Below are 17,799 nucleotides of genomic sequence, written 5' to 3' on the forward strand. Positions count from 1 at the left end.
TTGTAATAACGTTAAATAAAATTTCAACATATATATAGACACAATTTTGAGATTGAGCACAACTAGCCAGCTGTAAAATTTGTTGCTTTATTACTCAAATAATATATAAATTTTAAATAATATTATTTATGATGTAAAATTGTAATTTTTGTTGCTTTTTTACTCAAATGATTTATAAATATATCCAAATGTATTAAATTAGTTGATTTTCAAGACATCTGCTCAGTTCTTTGTAAAAGCTAAAGCTTTTGTCTCTTTCCCCACTTCTCATTTCTCATATGAAAGCCATGATGATGAAGTCTTCGCTTATGCTTTATGTTATTGTCCTGCTACTTAGCTTTGCATTGGTTCAAGCACAGGATGGAGAGATTGCTCCGTCGCCAGCAATGGAGAATAGAGCTGCTGGGTTTTTGCCGGAGCTCCTCTGCCCATTCTTGTGTTCTTCTCTTATTTGCTAGAACTAGGTTGACACCGGAATGAAGGGGCATAGAGAAATTATTTTTTGGGGGAGGGGGGGCAACAGTCCACTCTCACGCTAACTTGCCATGCAAGTCACGGTGGGACGAAGAGGCTTAGGGAAAAATAAATTTTTTTCAGGGGGGGCAATTGCCCCCCCTCAAGCTAACGTGGTTCCGCCCTTGCTTTCCAAATCTAAATTCAAATCAGTCATCTTTCCTTTAATAAACATTTCCTAACTTCCTCTCCAATCTAAATTCAAATCAGTCATCTTTCCCTCAATAACTTTTTCTAATTATATCTCCAATGATTTCTCCCCCTTCCACCTGATAAATACTTCCTGAACAATAAACACATGATGCTGAGAATGAATTGACAACTCAATAAGATTATTCCTTGAGATGATTATTTTTTTATCCTCTTCAATTAGTTTGTTGAAAGTTCTGTGTTGCTCCTCTTCCTTGTCATCAATAATTTGCATCTTCAACTTTCTCACCCTAGAATCATCACCTCCCCAATAGCTTCTTCCTCCTCCAATATAGCAGTTGTCGTAATCCCTCCATGTTTTCCCCATCTATCAAGGGCGGGAATCCCACCTTTCTTTCACCTGCCTTACATAACCCGATCCCCATGGCTCGGCTTGTTCCACTCCTCCGATCGTCCACTCCTCTTCCCCAAAAAGACCTCCCATAATGATCGGCCACCCTACCGCCTCCACCACAAAACTCTTTTCCTGTTGTCCCCCAATCTGAAAACCCTATTTTGCCCCTTATCAGAGACCTAGGAGGTGACTCTTGACCCCCTCCTCCAATTTGTCACTCCCCTTGCCCGAAGTGCCACTCCCCTTGCCCGAAATGCCTCTCAAAATGGTCGGCCACCCTACCACCTCCACCAAAAAATTCCCTCTTGCTATTCCCTCATATGGAAACCCTAATCTGCCCCTTATTAGAGCCCCAGGATATGGCTCTTGATGAAAAAAAAATTCCTCATTGAACTCCTCCCATCTAATCTCCTTTTCCTTTGATTAGGCCAAGGGAATCCCGATTAAATCTTGGTTAGGGTTAGTCACCGGAACCGTCAATAGAGTTTTGGATTGCATCTTCATGAGCTTCCTCATCATCTCCTCCAACCTTCCTAATCGGTTTTCCATCCATGAAAACCTTCTTTCGATGGTTGAGAACTTCCCCTTCATGCCAGACTTGATTTGTTCTATCTCACTTTCCAACGCATTCAACTTCTTTGCTGCCATAGGTCCAAAAAAAGTACTCTGATACCAACTTGATGTGCCTTAGGAGTAAAAACAACAAATAGATATGAAGAAAATTGCTAGAACACAAAAACAATGGTTGATTTTTAATTATATTTTCAACATAAATAAAAGATGCAAGTGATCTACTATTTGAGAGGCAGATCAACTCTCCCATAAACCCTCGACGCAGTTAGAAACAACTCCTAAGAAAATTACAACAAACATACATCAAATAATGAAAATAAAACAACCTAATTATCCTTAAATAAACCATTATATTTTTCTCCCAAATCAGTCTTATTTCCCTTAATAAACCTTCCTAATTCCCTCCCAAATCTGAATTCAAATCAACCCTATTTCCGTAAATAAAACCTTATTAATTCCTTACCAAATCTAAATTTAAATCAATCATCTTCCTTAAATAAACCTTTCCTAATTTTCTACCCAATCTAAATTCAAATTAGCCATATTTCCCTAAATAAACTTTCGTAATTATTTCTCCCAAGATTTCTCCTCTTTACATGGAGAATATTAACTCTCCTGCATAGTTGTTAATGGCGCAAAATAGCGTGCGCCATGGCGCACCTACGGCAACCATGTTCATGGCGAGGTGCATGTGTTTAAAATAGCGCGCGCTATTTGCGCCACATGTGAGCCATGGCGCATTGCGCACAGCGCAAAATAGCGCGCCAAATTATTTTTAAATTTCAGTATACTTATAAATATTTTTTATATTTAAAAATATATCTATATTTTAAGATAAACAACTATTCGTTGCCCTAATTTCACGAAAAATTTTCTGTTTGCTTCATCCGTCGAACACATCCCGCAGTCCCTAAGTCGAAGTCGTTGAATTTGTCCAGAAGTCGAAGATTTTCTATTTGCTGCATTCGCTTCTTCCGCCGAATCGTCCCGCAGAGCAGTGCGTCCGCCAAATCCGCCCCCTCCGTCTGTTCAAATAAAAACTCTTACCAGCTGACTCCGATTTGCAACATCCGTCTATTCCGCACAGCTCTGTTGTTTTGCATGGCTATTTCTTACAATAATTTACAACTTAACAGGTATGCTCGGTACCGCTAGGTACATGCTCGGTACCGCTAAGTAAATGCTCAATACCGCTGTATATGCTGGATACCGCTCGGTACCGCTATATACTAGCTCGGTACCACTAGATACACGCTCGGTACCGCTAGGTACATGCTCGATACCGCTCGGTACATGCTCGGTACCACTCGGTACATGCTCGATACCGCTCGGTACATGCTCGGTACCGCTCGGTACATGCTCGGTACTGCTCGGTACAACTAGATACACACTCGGTACCGCTCGATATCTTTCCATACAAACGAACTTCAAAATTACTCTTATAAATAAATTTTGTTCTGGGGGTGTTGTCCCTGGAAACCCCGGCAAGGGCGCTGCGCTCCTTGACCCCGTGACCTGACCAGGCAGGTCAAACCCCGCTAGGGGGCAGCACCCCCTTAGACCCCGGGCAACCCGCATATTATGTTTCTTGGACAATATTATGTTTCTTTTATCTAAATTTGTTTGTTTTTAGGTGATTATAAAATGTCATATTCAGTTCAATCTTTAAAAAAAAATCCAGCATGGAAATATGCTATACTAACAAATGAATCCGACAACAACAGTGTGACATGCATTTTTTTGTGGTAAAATAACAAAAGGAGGAATTACACGCCACAAACAACACCTCGTTGGGGGTTTTAGGAATGCAAGGCCTTGCTCAAACTGTCCCGAGCATGTGAAATCTGAAATTAAGGCATCCATGTTGAAAAAAAGGATTTAAAGGAACAGTTTAATGACATATCAAATGTCAACCTTACTGAAGAAGAAGGAAAAGACTTTAATGTGATGACAGATGATATTTTAATTGCTAAACCATCCAAAATGTTGCGGACAAATAAATCTAACACATTTAGTCAAGGATCGACATCTACATCTATCTTGAAAACATCACAACCTAAAGGTCCATTAGATACTTTCCTTACACCAAATCCTGAAGATGTAGTAAAGCATAGAAAACTGAAAAGGTCAGTTTAACAAAGAAATGGATGCAGCTAAAAAAGAAATAAGGGGAAGGGCTATTCAAGTGTTCAATATATGGATATACGATGTTGGGATTCTATTTAATACTGTGAACTATGATAGTTTCCCTGCTATGGTGGAGGCACTTGGGCAATTTGGACCCAGTATGAAATCTCCTAGTTATCATGAGGTACGAGTTACTTGTTTCAAGAAAGAGGTCGGACATACACATGAGCTATTGCGACGCCATCAAGAAGATTGTGTACGATATGGTTATTCTCTAATGACAGATGGATGGACGTCGAGGAATGGGAAAAGCTTAATCAATTTTCTTGTTAATTGTCCAAAAGGTAGTGCATTCATAGAATCAATTGATGCCAATTCTTTCTCCAAAAATGCTGTGAAAATGTTTGAACTTTTTTGCAAATACATCAAGGTTATTGGACCACATAATGTGATCGAAGTGGTAACTGATAATGCATCCGAAAATGTTATTGCAGGTTTGTCACAACTTTTATTCTAAAGTTGTATTATTTAATGAAGAATTTGTATATATCTTAACTTAAATTATAATGACATAACAGGAAAATTATTGATAGACAAATATCCTCACATTTATTGGACTCCTTGTGTTGCTCACTGTTTGAATTTAATAATCGAGGACATTTTCAAAATTCAAAAGCTAAGGCGATGCTTTGAGAAAGCAGTGACAGTACACAGTTTTATATATTATAGGCCTCGCTTACTTGAGTTAATGAGAAGGTGCACAAATCAAAGAGCACTTGTCAAACCCGCAAAGACTCGTTTTGCAACAGCTTTCTTAACTTTACAATGTTTTCATCAACAACAACTGAACTTGAAGAAAATGTTTACTTGTGAGGAATTTATATTGGGTACTTATGCGAAAGAGGCTAAAGCAAAACAATCTCAACATACAATTTTACAGCAATCATTTTGGAACACTATAGTGTATGCCTTAAAAATAGCTGGTCCTTTATTAAAGATTCTTAGATTATTTAATTGAGAGAAGAAGCCCCCAACGGCTTACATATATGAAGCAATTGATAGAGCAAAAAAGGCAATTGCTGCAAGCTTCAATAACAGTGATAAGTATGATCAAATTTTTAAAATGATTGATAGAAGATGGGAAGTGCAATTACACCGGCCTCTACATGCAACGGGACATTTTTAAATCCTGAATATTTCTTCAATAACCCTGATATTGCCAAGGATAAGAAAATAGCTGATGGACTTTACCAATGTATTGGAAGATTATCTCAAGATGTAGCTGAAGAAGATAAAATCAGTAATTAATTAATTTTATACATTAGAGGTGAATGACTATTTGGTATTCCTCCAGCTGTAAGACAAAGAACTACCCGATCTCGAGGTATCATTATTTACAAAAAAATTAAGACTGATTTGCTATATAATATTGAAAAAAGATTCATTTCTTCCAGCTGATTGGAAGTTGGCATATGGACAAAGAGCTCCCAATTTATAAAGCTTTGTTATCAAAGCCCTAAGTCTAGCATGTAGTTCATCTAGATGCAAACGCAATTGGAGTATTTTTGAACATGTAAGTATTTTACAATGTATGTGTTGATTTTTTTATATGTTTATAATATAGTAATGTAATAATATTTTAATTGCACCTTCATAGCAAACGAAGAAGTTAATTAGATCATGGTCACTTAAAGGATTTAGCTTTTGTGAAATATAATAGAGCACTTATTCGGATATTCAATCAACGTGATGTCATTGATCATATTTCTTTGACTGAGATAGATGATGCAAATGAATGGCTAACAGAAAAATTAAATGATGAGTCTGGTGAAAAAAATGACTTTATTGCTGGAGAGAAAGATTTAACTTGGACAAGTGCTGCTAAGGCTACTGGTGTTTATGATAAAAGCTATAATATTTGAAAAAGATCTAAAGAAAAAGAGAAGGAATCTTCAATTAGGTATGATGTTGCTATTGAAAATGAGGATGAGGAGGGTGATGAAGAGGATTATGAAGTAGGAGACAATGTTGATGAAGATAATGAAGCTTTTTTAACATTTGCTGATGACGATGATTCCCAAGAAGAGTAGATTAAATTTTTATTTGATCTTTAAAAAATGATTGTGATATTTGAATTATGAGATATTTGGATGTTACTTAGTCGAACATATATATGTTATGGTTGTCTTTCATTTTTAATAATATTTCATATTCATGCTTATTATTTTATAATTTTTTATAGTTTGCGTCATGTTCAAAATGGCGCACGCCGCGCCGCGCCGTGCGCTATACGCCATGGCTCCAAAGGGACGTTTGCGCCATGGTGCGCCATTCGTCGTTAACAGGTATGCTCTCCTGGGCACCACAAAGCGGGGCCCCTGGCATATCAGCACATTTGATCTTCTAAAAATATTGTTGATATGATATAATTGTAAATTATGTACTCATCTTCATTCTACTACAACACATCCATTCTTATAAACATTTTCTTGATAGCTTTTAACTTTTCATTTATTTCAACAAATGCTTCATCATTTAAAACTATACCATCAACAAAAAAACAAACACTAAGATATATTTTGAACATAATTTATGACATCTAAATAACCAAAGCAAAGTGATACAAAGTTAATGTTGATTAGGAACACTCGCACCATAATTATTTATAATACTCACCTAGATCCATCACATATATATAATAACTTCAATATATATTTATCAAGCATTTTTTCCATAATGTGTGCTAAATAAATTTTGTGGTACTCATAATATATATAGTCAAGATCAATACAAATTATATAAAGATAATATTTATTTGTTCATATATTTTCACTAATTGCCTTGCAAAACTAAGTTTCAAAAAAGATATTTCATGCATAAAACCATATTGATTCTGATGTGAAACAAACTCATTCAGGAGTTATTTTAAGGAAATTAAAGAGAGCAATTTGAACAAAATAATCCCACAATAAGTTTATTACTTATAACAATGATTAATCCTTAGAATTCTTGGTTTTTTAACTTGTTTAGGTAGAGAAGAGCAAATCCGATTCCCAAACGATTTAAGAAACCACAAAGAGTAAATGTAAAACTACGACGATACACAAGAATCCATGACTTAATAATGAGAGCTTCCACCTTTGGAGCCCATACGCTCAACTAGTCTAGGCTTTAGCGGAAGAAGAGTCTCCACATTAGATCCGAGGTCACTCCGAGGGAGAAGAAGCCTAAGATCGTCGTTCTTGGATAGGTGTCCAGAGTACATAATTCTTGACATCGGCTTCTTAAAGGTGTGTTCAGCGGTCTGGAATGTTTGGACAGTGTTTGAAGACCTTCTAGCGGGCCGGACAGCAAGAAAGCATGTTCCCGATCTCCTAAACAGCAGATTTCAGGTGCGTGAAATGCAAAACAGCAGACAGGAGAGGTCTGGACAGCAATGGGTTGCCTTCTAGAGCAGTCCAGCTAGTGTGGACCTGCAGAAATCTGCTGGACAGCAAATTACCATCATGCAGAATTGGTGAGGAAAATCAAACCCATGGCAGAGAGGAGCTCGGGTAGGAGAGAAAACTGAAGGAAAATTTTCAGATTTCTAAAACCGAATTGGTGAGGGCACGTGGAGAGTGGAAACTGCTTTGAAAAATCAAAACCATTTCCAAAGGAAGGGGGTGGCAATTGTGTGAGGGATTAAGGGAGTTAATGGGAAGTAATGATTGTAATTGGAGAGAGAGAGGGGGCCATTAAGGGGAGTTGAGAGAGCCTCAGATCCATGATGTGGCTTCTCTAGAGAAATTCATGGGATTATTAAATCTGTCATTTAATTCTCAGGTTTGCTGTTACAGGAGGATTTCCAAAAAAAATTGCCTCTAGACACGTTGGAAGAACCCCGTTAATTGAGAAGGAATAAACAGGCTAACTTTCCAAATAGCAGAGGATGTAGAATAGGAAATAATTTAAGGCTTTGGCATGGGATTTCAAGGTTTGAAACGGGTTTTGTTAAAAATCTGTAATAATTCAGATTTTAAACATAAGGAAAGTTTCCTTACTTGAATGGGAATAAGAGGCAACGTTTTGAATTTCAAAATGGCTTTAAAATTCAATTATGACACTTGCCTCAATTCTACTGTTCAATTTAGGAAAGCAATCAGAGTCTCATGAGAGCTTTGAATTTCAAATTCCAAACTCCAAGAGGGGCCGGCAGGTGGAGAGGTGGGGAAGGAAAATTGGGGAAGAGGGGGCGGCGGCTTGGACGAACTTTCAGGTGGTGGTGGCCGGCGGCTTGGGCGGCCCAAGGTGGCCGGTGGCAAGGGGCTTGGGGAAGAGGAAGGCGGCGACTGGAAGGGGGGGAAGGGAGCCGGCGGCAGGGGAAAGCTTGGGATTCCAACGGGAATTCCACTCTCCACAATTTCTTCAATCCAATCTCCACGACGACGAATCAAGCACGAGAACTACGAACTAAAATTAGTAGAACAAGTAAGCTACTACATAAAATGACAAAATATAAATCATGCTCGTGGCCGTCGATCTCCGGGGTCGAAAATGCTGACGATGTCCTCATCATTCTCCCCAGGTGGCAGAAACCTCGACCCCGTCGAGTAGATATCTATGGAGCCCTCGTACAACTCTAGGAGATCTGGGTCTAGGCTCTGTAGCTCGTCCCTGTATCCTCTACCTCCGGTGTCCCTTTCCAATGAACTCGGTATCTTGTGGATTTTGGGGTTAAGATTCGGGTCCTTCAAAGGCTAATAGGTCTTCTATATTAAATGGAGGATTCATGTTAAAGCCTCAAGAGAGGTCCAGTACGTAAGGATTACTATTAACCTTTGAGATCATCTTAAATGGTTCGGTGTTTCGAGTATGCAGCTTCTTTACGGCGCCCGGAGAAAGCTCTAGGCGGACCCGTACCATCACAAAGTTTCCAACTTTGAATTCTTTGGACCTTCTTTTGTTATCAGCAATAATTTTAAAATGGGTGTTACTTTGTTCAATTTTCTTTTTAATTTCATTGAGTAACTCCTGGAGGTGAAATGCAGATGCAAATGCAAGAGATCGGGTGTGTATGATGAATGACAAGATTCATGATCTTACAAACTAAAGTTTGAAACATAAACAAATAGGAAGACAGTAGACTACAAAACACACACACAACATACTAACTCACACGAACACATGGCTAGAAAAAAGGTGGACGAGTCACGAGAAGAGGGATCTAAAGTGTTTGGTCTAAGGGAACTGGTGTAGGGGGAGGAATGAAGACACTCTTAGCTACCATGGCACTTCTATAGGTAGTTTCAGTTAGGGTCGACAGTAGTCTCTTAGTGGGGGTAGTGTCGTCTGATAAATTCATCCAACTAGGATAGAAGTGGCCCTTAACCTTGTAGGACGAGGCTATAACGGGCAAAATGTATGAATCAGGAATGACACACTCTACTAAGTATAACTCTAAATGAGCAGCTCCAAAGTTAGACTCTAATGAAATAAGAGGGGGCTCGTTGTTCAAATCAGGCTTAAAAACTTTCAGACTCAAAGTACAGTCTTCCGAAAGAGACTCGGGTTTGGTTGCAACCGTAAGATCCATGGGTTCCGTTTCACTTAACTCCGGTGATAAATTCGATTGACTTACTTCCAACTCAAGATTATCTAAGTTACCATCAGAATTATCTAAAATTAAATCAGAATTATCAAAATTATCCGGAGTCATCTCAGTAGGTGTTACGACTAAATCAGGACCTTCCAAATTCAAATTCAAAGTGTTCGACGTTCGATTAGATCCTTTCGATGTCACATTACTATCATCCAGGCATACTTTGTTCAAAGGCTTATCCTCGAAGAGACTAGGATCAGGGTGGGTTAAGGTGTCGAAGTTTAACGGTTCTAGCTCTCCTAGCCTAGGGTTTAAGTCATTCAGGGAGTCGGATTCAATCTCTTCAGTTTCATCCTCAAAGAATTCTTCATTATTAGTGATATCATTAGCATCCACGAAATGGATGCACTCAGTCTCAGGTTCAGGGGACCTCTTCTCCTTAATGTTTTCCTTTCTTATAATCATATTTGCAGGGTCAAGAACTGGGGAGACTAAAGGTTGACTGGGATGGTTAGAAGTAGGTCCAAGTGGGGAGTCCTAAAAGTTAGGTCTAACAGAAGTCCCAGTAGAGGGTCGGCCACCATGGTTAGGTGAAGACCTACAGGGTGGGGCAGCAACCCTGATGTTACTAACAGATGGGTGACCATAAGTAGGGGAAAGGTATTTTAATCCAAGTTCTCGTCTCATGTTTTTCCAATCGGAGGTAGGGTATTCGCCACGAGACTCTTTATGATCTTCTAACCTCATCCAAAATTGGAGAGCATTACCGCTCAGGTGTGACCTAGCAATGCTAAACTGGCGAGAATTAGGGATTTCATGCGATTCAAAATAGTCCTCTAATTGTCTAACCCATTCTCTAAAGTAGTAAGGGTCCAAGGAACCATCAAAGGTGGGTAGACGGTAAGGTGGCTCAAAGCGAGGTCGTTGTGGCTTAAACTTGGGTCTAGGTTGAAAAGCAGAGTGGGACACATAATTCGAGTGGGGATAATCAACGGGTTTCTCCGTCATAATTCTAGTCATATTGTCCACTAGGTTAACAATGTCATCTAAACTCTTTTGGAGTCTTATCGGGTCCATTGGGAAGCGTCAAGTGAAACTCAAGGCTGATTGGGTGTAAGGGACATCATATAGACACTAATTTAGGCTCACTTCAAGGTGCAGAAAATGTTCGGACAGCAAGCTACACTAGTGGGTTAGGTAACCTAGTCACTTAGGAAGGTTGCTAGGGTGGTGGACAGCACCTACACGCTATGTTAGGAGGCTTCTAAGCTCCTAAATACTGCTGGAATACTAGGGACAGCAACCTAACACAAGGTGGCACGTTGTCTAAACTATTTAGGGTCTGATGTAAAGCGGGGACAGCAACTAGGACAGCTTTCAGGTCACCTAATTGTCTCTAACAAGTGCAGTTTGTGAGTGGACAGCAAAACTACACAGCTAGGAATACTATCCTAAGGGTTCAGAGAGACTCCTAAGGTGTGGACAGCACCTAGGACTTAAGTTAGAGACTCCCAAAGACCTCTAATCACTGCAGGAATTAAAAGACAGCAGCTAGACACGGGTTATAAGTCCACTAAACAATGTCTAACAGCTGTAGGAACATTAAACAATGTCTAACAGCTGTAGGAACATTGAGGACAGCAGTTAAATCTCCCGGAGTAGTTGCCCTAATCACTTAGAAACCTTACAAGCAAAAGGCCAGCACTAAAACACTAGTTAAAATGAGCCAACTCAACTAGATGATTTGCAGGAAATGCAAAAACAGTAGTGAAAACAGTGAAAATTTTTCTGTCTACGCAATGATATACATGCGAGTGTGAAGCTACAATGAGAGACTAAACCCTATGATGTTTTCTAAACATGTCAAGCATGGTTACCATGCTCTGATACCAAATATGACGTGAAACAAACTCATTCAGGAGTTATTTTAAGGAAATTAAAGAGAGCAATTTGAACAAAATAATCCCACAATAAGTTTATTACTTATAACAATGATTAATCCTTAGAATTCTTGGTTTTTTAACTTGTTTAGGTAGAGAAGAGCAAATCCGATTCCCAAACGATTTAAGAAACCACAAAGAGTAAATGTAAAACTACGACGATACACAAGAATCCATGACTTAATAATGAGAGCTTCCACCTTTGGAGCCCATACGCTCAACTAGTCTAGGCTTTAGCGGAAGAAGAGTCTCCACATTAGATCCGAGGTCACTCCGAGGGAGAAGAAGCATAAGATCGTCGTTCTTGGATAGGTGGCCGGAGTACAGAATTCTTGACAGCGGCTTCTTAAAGGTGTGTTCAGCGGTCTGGAATGTTTGGACAGTGTTTGAAGACCTTCTAGCGGGCTGGACAGCAAGAAAGCATGTTCCCGATCTCCTAAACAGCAGATTTCAGGTGCGTGAAATGCAAAACAGCAGACAGGAGAGGTCTGGACAGCAATGGGTTGCCTTATGGAGCAGTCCAGCTAGTGTGGACCTGTAGAAATCTGCTGGACAGCAAATTACCATCATGCAGAATTGGTGAGGAAAATCAAACCCATGGCAGAGAGGAGCTCGGGTAGGAGAGAAAACTGAAGGAAAATTTTCAGATTTCTTGTAATAATTCAGATTTTAAACATAAGGAAAGTTTCCTTACTTGAATGGGAATAAGAGGCAACGTTTTGAATTTCAAAATGGCTTTAAAATTCAATTATGACACTTGCCTCAATTCTACTGTTCAATTTAGGAAAGCAATCAGAGTCTCATGAGAGCTTTGAATTTCAAATTCCAAACTCCAAGAGGGGCCGGCAGGTGGAGAGGTGGGGAAGGAAAATTGGGGAAGAGGGGGCGGCGGCTTGGACGAACTTTCAGGTGGTGGTGGCCGGCGGCTTGGGCGGCCCAAGGTGGCCGGTGGCAAGGGGCTTGGGGAAGAGGAAGGCGGCGACTGGAAGGGGGGGAAGGGAGCCGGCGGCAGGGGAAAGCTTGGGATTCCAACGGGAATTCCACTCTCCACAATTTCTTCAATCCAATCTCCACGACGACGAATCAAGCACGAGAACTACGAACTAAAATTAGTAGAACAAGAAGATCTAGAACTCACAAAGAGATCTAGCTTCTCCTACGAACTCACTAAGAGATCGTGGAGGTTTGCACTCACAAAGAGAACAAGAAATGTCAAATTTTTATTCATCCAAAAACTTCCATTACAATGCATGAGGCCTCATTTAGATAGGCCAAAATGAAATAACAAGAAATGACACAAATGCCCTTCCGGGCTACATAAGCGACTAAATGCCCATAAGGGCAAAAGCGGAAAAACATCAAAATAAAATAAGCTACTACATAAAATGACAAAATATAAATCATGCTCGTGGCCGTCGATCTCCGGCGTCGAAAATGCTGACGATGTCCTCATCAGATTCTCAAATAAAAACATAATTTTCTATCTATGTTCCATTAAACTCTCCCATAATTTTATCATAGGATCATAAGTTTAATTTTCATATAATTACCATAATCATAATCATCTACTTTATTCCAGAATACTCAAACTAAATTGCTTCTTCTCTAATCATTTTGAATGCTCTTAGTCATTAAATTTCTATTCAAAAAGTTTATAACCCAACTACTATAAAATCAATTATAACACATCAAATCTTAATTATATCTCGTGAGGACCTAAAATTTTATCTTAATGAAACTTCATCAAACCTAACCCCACTAAACTTTCTGGATCAATCTATAATATATTTTATTATTAGTTATTACATTCATTGTTTTGTTCCAAAAACATATTTAACTTAAAATTCCCATTTAATAAGTCCTCAAAAAGTGGCACGTAACATCTTTGTTTTTGCCTTATTATCATTAATTTTAATCAAAATGATTAAATCTTTTATCTCTTGCTTGATGTATTTTATATATCTCATTTAACCTCCCTTAAAATATAACATATTAAACAAATCATCAATAGCTATATCTTTTTTCTTTGCTTAAGCTTTGAAAGATTTCTAGCTTTTCTATAATCATCTTAAGTATTAGTACCATCTTTTTTTTTGTCATGCCTTAAAAGCACAATTTTTACCTGAATAGACATTATAATCTCCCATTCAGCACCAAGTCTCCTCACTTTTCCAAAAGTTATTTCTAAACTCTCCCAAAACCAATCAAGTTTGGCACAATGCAATTTTCAATTGCTCTCTTAATAACATATCTTAAAAGATTAACATCTCAATTTTCAAATTCCAACATCTTATCTGAGGGTAATTTTATATTTTATTCATTTTCTTTGTACCCATAAGATATGCATTTATAGCAAACATCCTGTGCAATGTGGTCAAACTAATGCTTCGCTTGGGACAATTTTTTGCCACTGCTTTTTTGTTGCTTTAAAAAAAAAATTTGTTCATAAAAGCTGCTTTAAACACTGAGAAAGCCATCCCAAAAGAAACCTAAGTCTTAGAACAAACTTTGCAGAAGCACTTTCTTGTTACTTCAAGTAAAAATAAGTTTATTTGATGATTTGATGCTTTGGGCAGCTTTTTATGTCCGTTGAAAATCACCATATACAGGTCAATAGTCTACTGTAGAACAGGAATTGGCATTTGGCATGAAGAAAATCAACAAACACTCTACTCTGGTTCCATATTAAGTCATAGATTATGGCCTTCAGTTTAAATAGCAACGAATAATTTTATATTCTTCAATTCTTCAAAATCTGTAAAATGCCAATTATTGGCCAATGGCCAATTAATGATGTGGCATCATATGTAAATATTTGTTTCAAATTCCATGACAGTAGAAAGACAAGTCAAGAATAATTTGCAGCTATTTTAGTGGCTTTCTAATGGCAGATCAAGTACCAAAATGGTTTCCAGGAGAATAGTCCTTAGCATCAATTTTATTCTACTACCACAGAACAGGGACAGGACCGGCATTTTGATCTGCGGATATCATTTTCAATACCTAAATTTGGCAGTTGCGAAGCTACAAAACATAATTGTCAAAAATCATGTTTGCATGCAATAGTTATAAGTTATGTAACATATTTCACTAATACACCAGACAATGTTTATGTCAAGCTTTGTATAATTAACTAAGGATTCGTTTGGGACGGCTTTTTTACTACTTCTTAAAGCAGCTTTCTAGTAAAAAAATTAATTTTTGTAATTAAAAGCTGCTTTAAGAAGCAATAAAAAAACTATTCCAAACAAAATCTAAATCTATCTACTGTGCTAGCTTTTAATTGGATGTGCATAAAACCAGGACAAGATTAACTTAACAATACCCTCAGAACATGTGGTTAATGGAAATTCTCTAATCAATTTCCCATTCCAAAAACAAAATATTTCTATAATCGTCCATCCCACCCCCACCCCTACTCCCAAAAGAAAGAATTACAAAAAAGGTGTTGATCAAAAATAAGAACAAAAGTTATTTCTAAAAGCAGGTTATAGGCCAATCATCAATCATATCAACATTTAGGTATCAACATTCATGTGAAGTTGAAAAGCCAAGAAAAAACAACCTCAAATTTCTCACTACACGTATGAAGACGAGAGAAGAGCTTCTCGGTAAAACCCTGCAGGTGAGACATAAAACCTTCATTATGACTTGGAAGCAAGAAAATTCAAAGCAGAAGAGGCTCATTGCAACTAGCCTGTGCGTCTTTTAGATGAACAAGAGGTGAATAGGAATATGAGCCACTCTTCTCTGATGATCGACGTTGCTGTCGTTTCATACTACGAATAACACGTTGCAATTTTGCCTTCTTTTTTCTCTTGCTAGAAGCAGTGCCCTTGTGTTTTGCCTGAAAAAGTATGAAATCATCACTAGAAAAATGCCTGTTACTTTTAACCAATCACCAGTCTTCGACAATTCTTGAAAACATATCAATCTCAGCAACAACTTGAGCATTTTATGTATTACAAGTTTTTCTTACGACACAAATAACACTATCCGAAAATTGTACAACATACAAAAAAGCACTTCCAAGTTAACCAAAGCTACCAAAATTAGAGCTCTGCTATCAAACTTCCAATCATTATTTAAGTATTGTTTTATAAGTTAAAGATCATTGATCACAATATGTGCGTAAATTGAAGGGATAGTCCGGTCTTAAAAGTTTTAATTTAGGTTTTGTTTGGGACGGCTCTCATGCTGCTTCTTAAAGCGGCTTTCTAGTACAACCGCTTTAAGAAGCAGCAAGAAAACCGTCCCAAACGAAGCCTTAATGGACTAAACTTTCTGATCACAGCAGTGATGCGCGTTTGTATTTAAGGCATTAGAAGATGAAGTATTAACGTGAAAGAGTTAGGATGGAAAAGCAGATCAAATCTCACGTGGTTAACCTTTATTTGCAATGTTTTTCTTAAGGCATGGGTAACATCAAACACAGATCTATATGAGAATTGACAGTGAAGGACTCAGAAGAACAACCCCAAATAGTTGAAATAAGGTTGATGGCAATAACTAAAATTTCACCTTTTACACCCCATCACCTAGTCTGCCTCTAGGTAGCAGCTAGCATTTTTTTAATATAAAGGAATTTAATTTTCCTTCGATGGCACTCTTCTGCTGGATACATCAAGGAAGAGAATACCATATTATCCAAGTTTCTGAAAATTGGAGAGAATATTCAACCAGAAAAATGAGAGGCTCAACAAAAATTTAACAAGAGTTGAATCATGACTATAAAATAAATATTAAAATTATTTAATTAATAATTAAATGACCTAATAATGTGCAAATATGTGAAAAGAATAAAGAGAAATACTTTGAAGATGCACATAAAATATCTTATATAATCTAAAATTCAAGTACCTTCTATGTGAGTGTTTAAACTCTTCTTTTGCAATCATAATCAAAATTTAAATGAGCTTGTAAAATTTTATTAAGGAAAATTAAGGTTTTAAATTATTTATACAAAAATTATTTTTTAGCAATCTAATTAAAAATGAATTGTGATAATCTGATTATGACATGAACCATACGGTTCACCCAAACCAGAACACACTCACCAATTTGATTGTTTGTTCACTCCGATTCTTTTATATTCTTGACAAAAACGATTTTAGTAGTGAACTAAATCAGTCACTGAACCAGTTTGCAATTGAAACAGTCAAACCAGCTGATTTGGTCCAATAGTTTCATCCTTGCAATTATCACTGAGCATAAGAAAGAGAGAAAAAGCTTCCTTGGCAAACCATTCAGCTTAAATAAGTGGAAAGACAGAATAATGCATGGGATAGATAGATTTCTTTAACTGTGAACTGAAAGCATATAAGTGATGATTCAAGTTTGCTAAACACTAGACAGATGATCTTGACATAGACTAAAGGTGGAAAGTGGTAAATGGTATATTTCTCAAAGTTGTGATTACTAAAATATTTAAAGTACTAAAAAACTCATTCAATATAAAAAATAAAAATAAAAAAACTTTAGTTGCCTATTTATTACATCGAACATATGCATCTCAAGAGATTTAAGAATCCAAATAAAACAACAAGAATATAATGCGTAAGCTTGACTGGCCTTAGAAGGCATTACAAATTAATGAAACAAAGAAGTTTTAATATGCAAAGGAAACAACACATTAGTTGTTGCATTGAATTAAAAACAACAGAGTTGATTCAATCCATTTAAAAGGTAGGTAGGCATATATGAATAAGCACTCTAATGCATTTGGTTTATAGAGCTCCCCCATATCATATGCCTTTTTTTTAAAACATCCAAAAAATATTGCTTTCAATATCACATCTTGGTTATGGTTTATCCAATGTCACAAGTCTTGCTTATGATTTCTCTTACTACCAAAAAGAGGGAAACTCATCGCTGTCTGCACAACATACCTTATAAACATCCTCCCTGTTAAGAACAACTTGTGGATTTTGATTAATTTCATCGTCATCACTACTTGAGACTTCACTATCGTCAGCATCATCTTCAATGTGTTCAAAACCAAGAAGGAAAGAAAGAGCAGCTAGCATAACCCTGAACTCAATAAAATATAGATATCAAAATAATTGGTAAGACTTCATATATATGTGCAGACATCAAAATAAAGAGAACAAAATAATCATTGGACTTTCATAACTATGCAGAGAAAAAAAAAAGTATAGACCTTGAAGAACTGTGAAAGCATGCATTGCATATGGCATTAGCTGTGCGCTCATCAAACCACACTTTTCTTCGATGAAGATCACAAAGAACAACAAGTGATCTCCTTGCTCGTTGTTCTTCATCTCCCTAACAAAAACAAATTAAGACAATCAGCAAGAAAAATTATGGAAATACTCATAGGCATATAAAACTATCAAGTAGGATAAACAACAATTAATTTTTTTTCTTTTTAATTGCAAAAATGATAAACATAGATAAAATAGCATTTAAGAGAGAATTATATATATAAAGTGTGTGTGAATGTGTATAACAACAAATCCATTGAAAATAAACCGAATGGGTTGCAAATTCGCATTTAGATA

The 17,799-nt window shown here is 37.2% G+C and overlaps 1 protein-coding gene across 6 annotated transcripts in view; it reads right to left on the bottom strand.

Moving 5' to 3' along the window:
• LOC110100456 (protein SDA1 homolog) overlaps window positions 1-17,567 on the bottom strand; it is a 36,198-nt gene extending 18,631 nt beyond the window's left edge. For all 6 annotated transcript variants that reach the window (XR_003702180.1, XR_003702179.1, XM_028698913.1 and 3 more), the window contains exons 1-4: window positions 17,439-17,567; window positions 17,167-17,308; window positions 14,976-15,125; window positions 14,844-14,897 (exon numbers count right to left, since the gene is read on the bottom strand). Coding sequence is in view for 4 of the 6 variants with exons in the window: in XM_028698913.1 (XP_028554746.1) it covers window positions 14,844-14,897; window positions 14,976-15,125; window positions 17,167-17,304 (342 nt within the window). In the remaining 2 variants the exon portion in view is untranslated. The remainder of the gene's footprint in view (window positions 1-14,843; window positions 14,898-14,975; window positions 15,126-17,166; window positions 17,309-17,438) is intronic.
• Between the last annotated feature and the right edge of the window lie 232 nt (window positions 17,568-17,799).

Source organism: Dendrobium catenatum, unplaced genomic scaffold, assembly GCF_001605985.2.
Source record: "Dendrobium catenatum unplaced genomic scaffold, ASM160598v2 fragScaff_scaffold_1179, whole genome shotgun sequence".
Lineage (NCBI taxonomy): Eukaryota > Viridiplantae > Streptophyta > Magnoliopsida > Asparagales > Orchidaceae > Dendrobium > Dendrobium catenatum.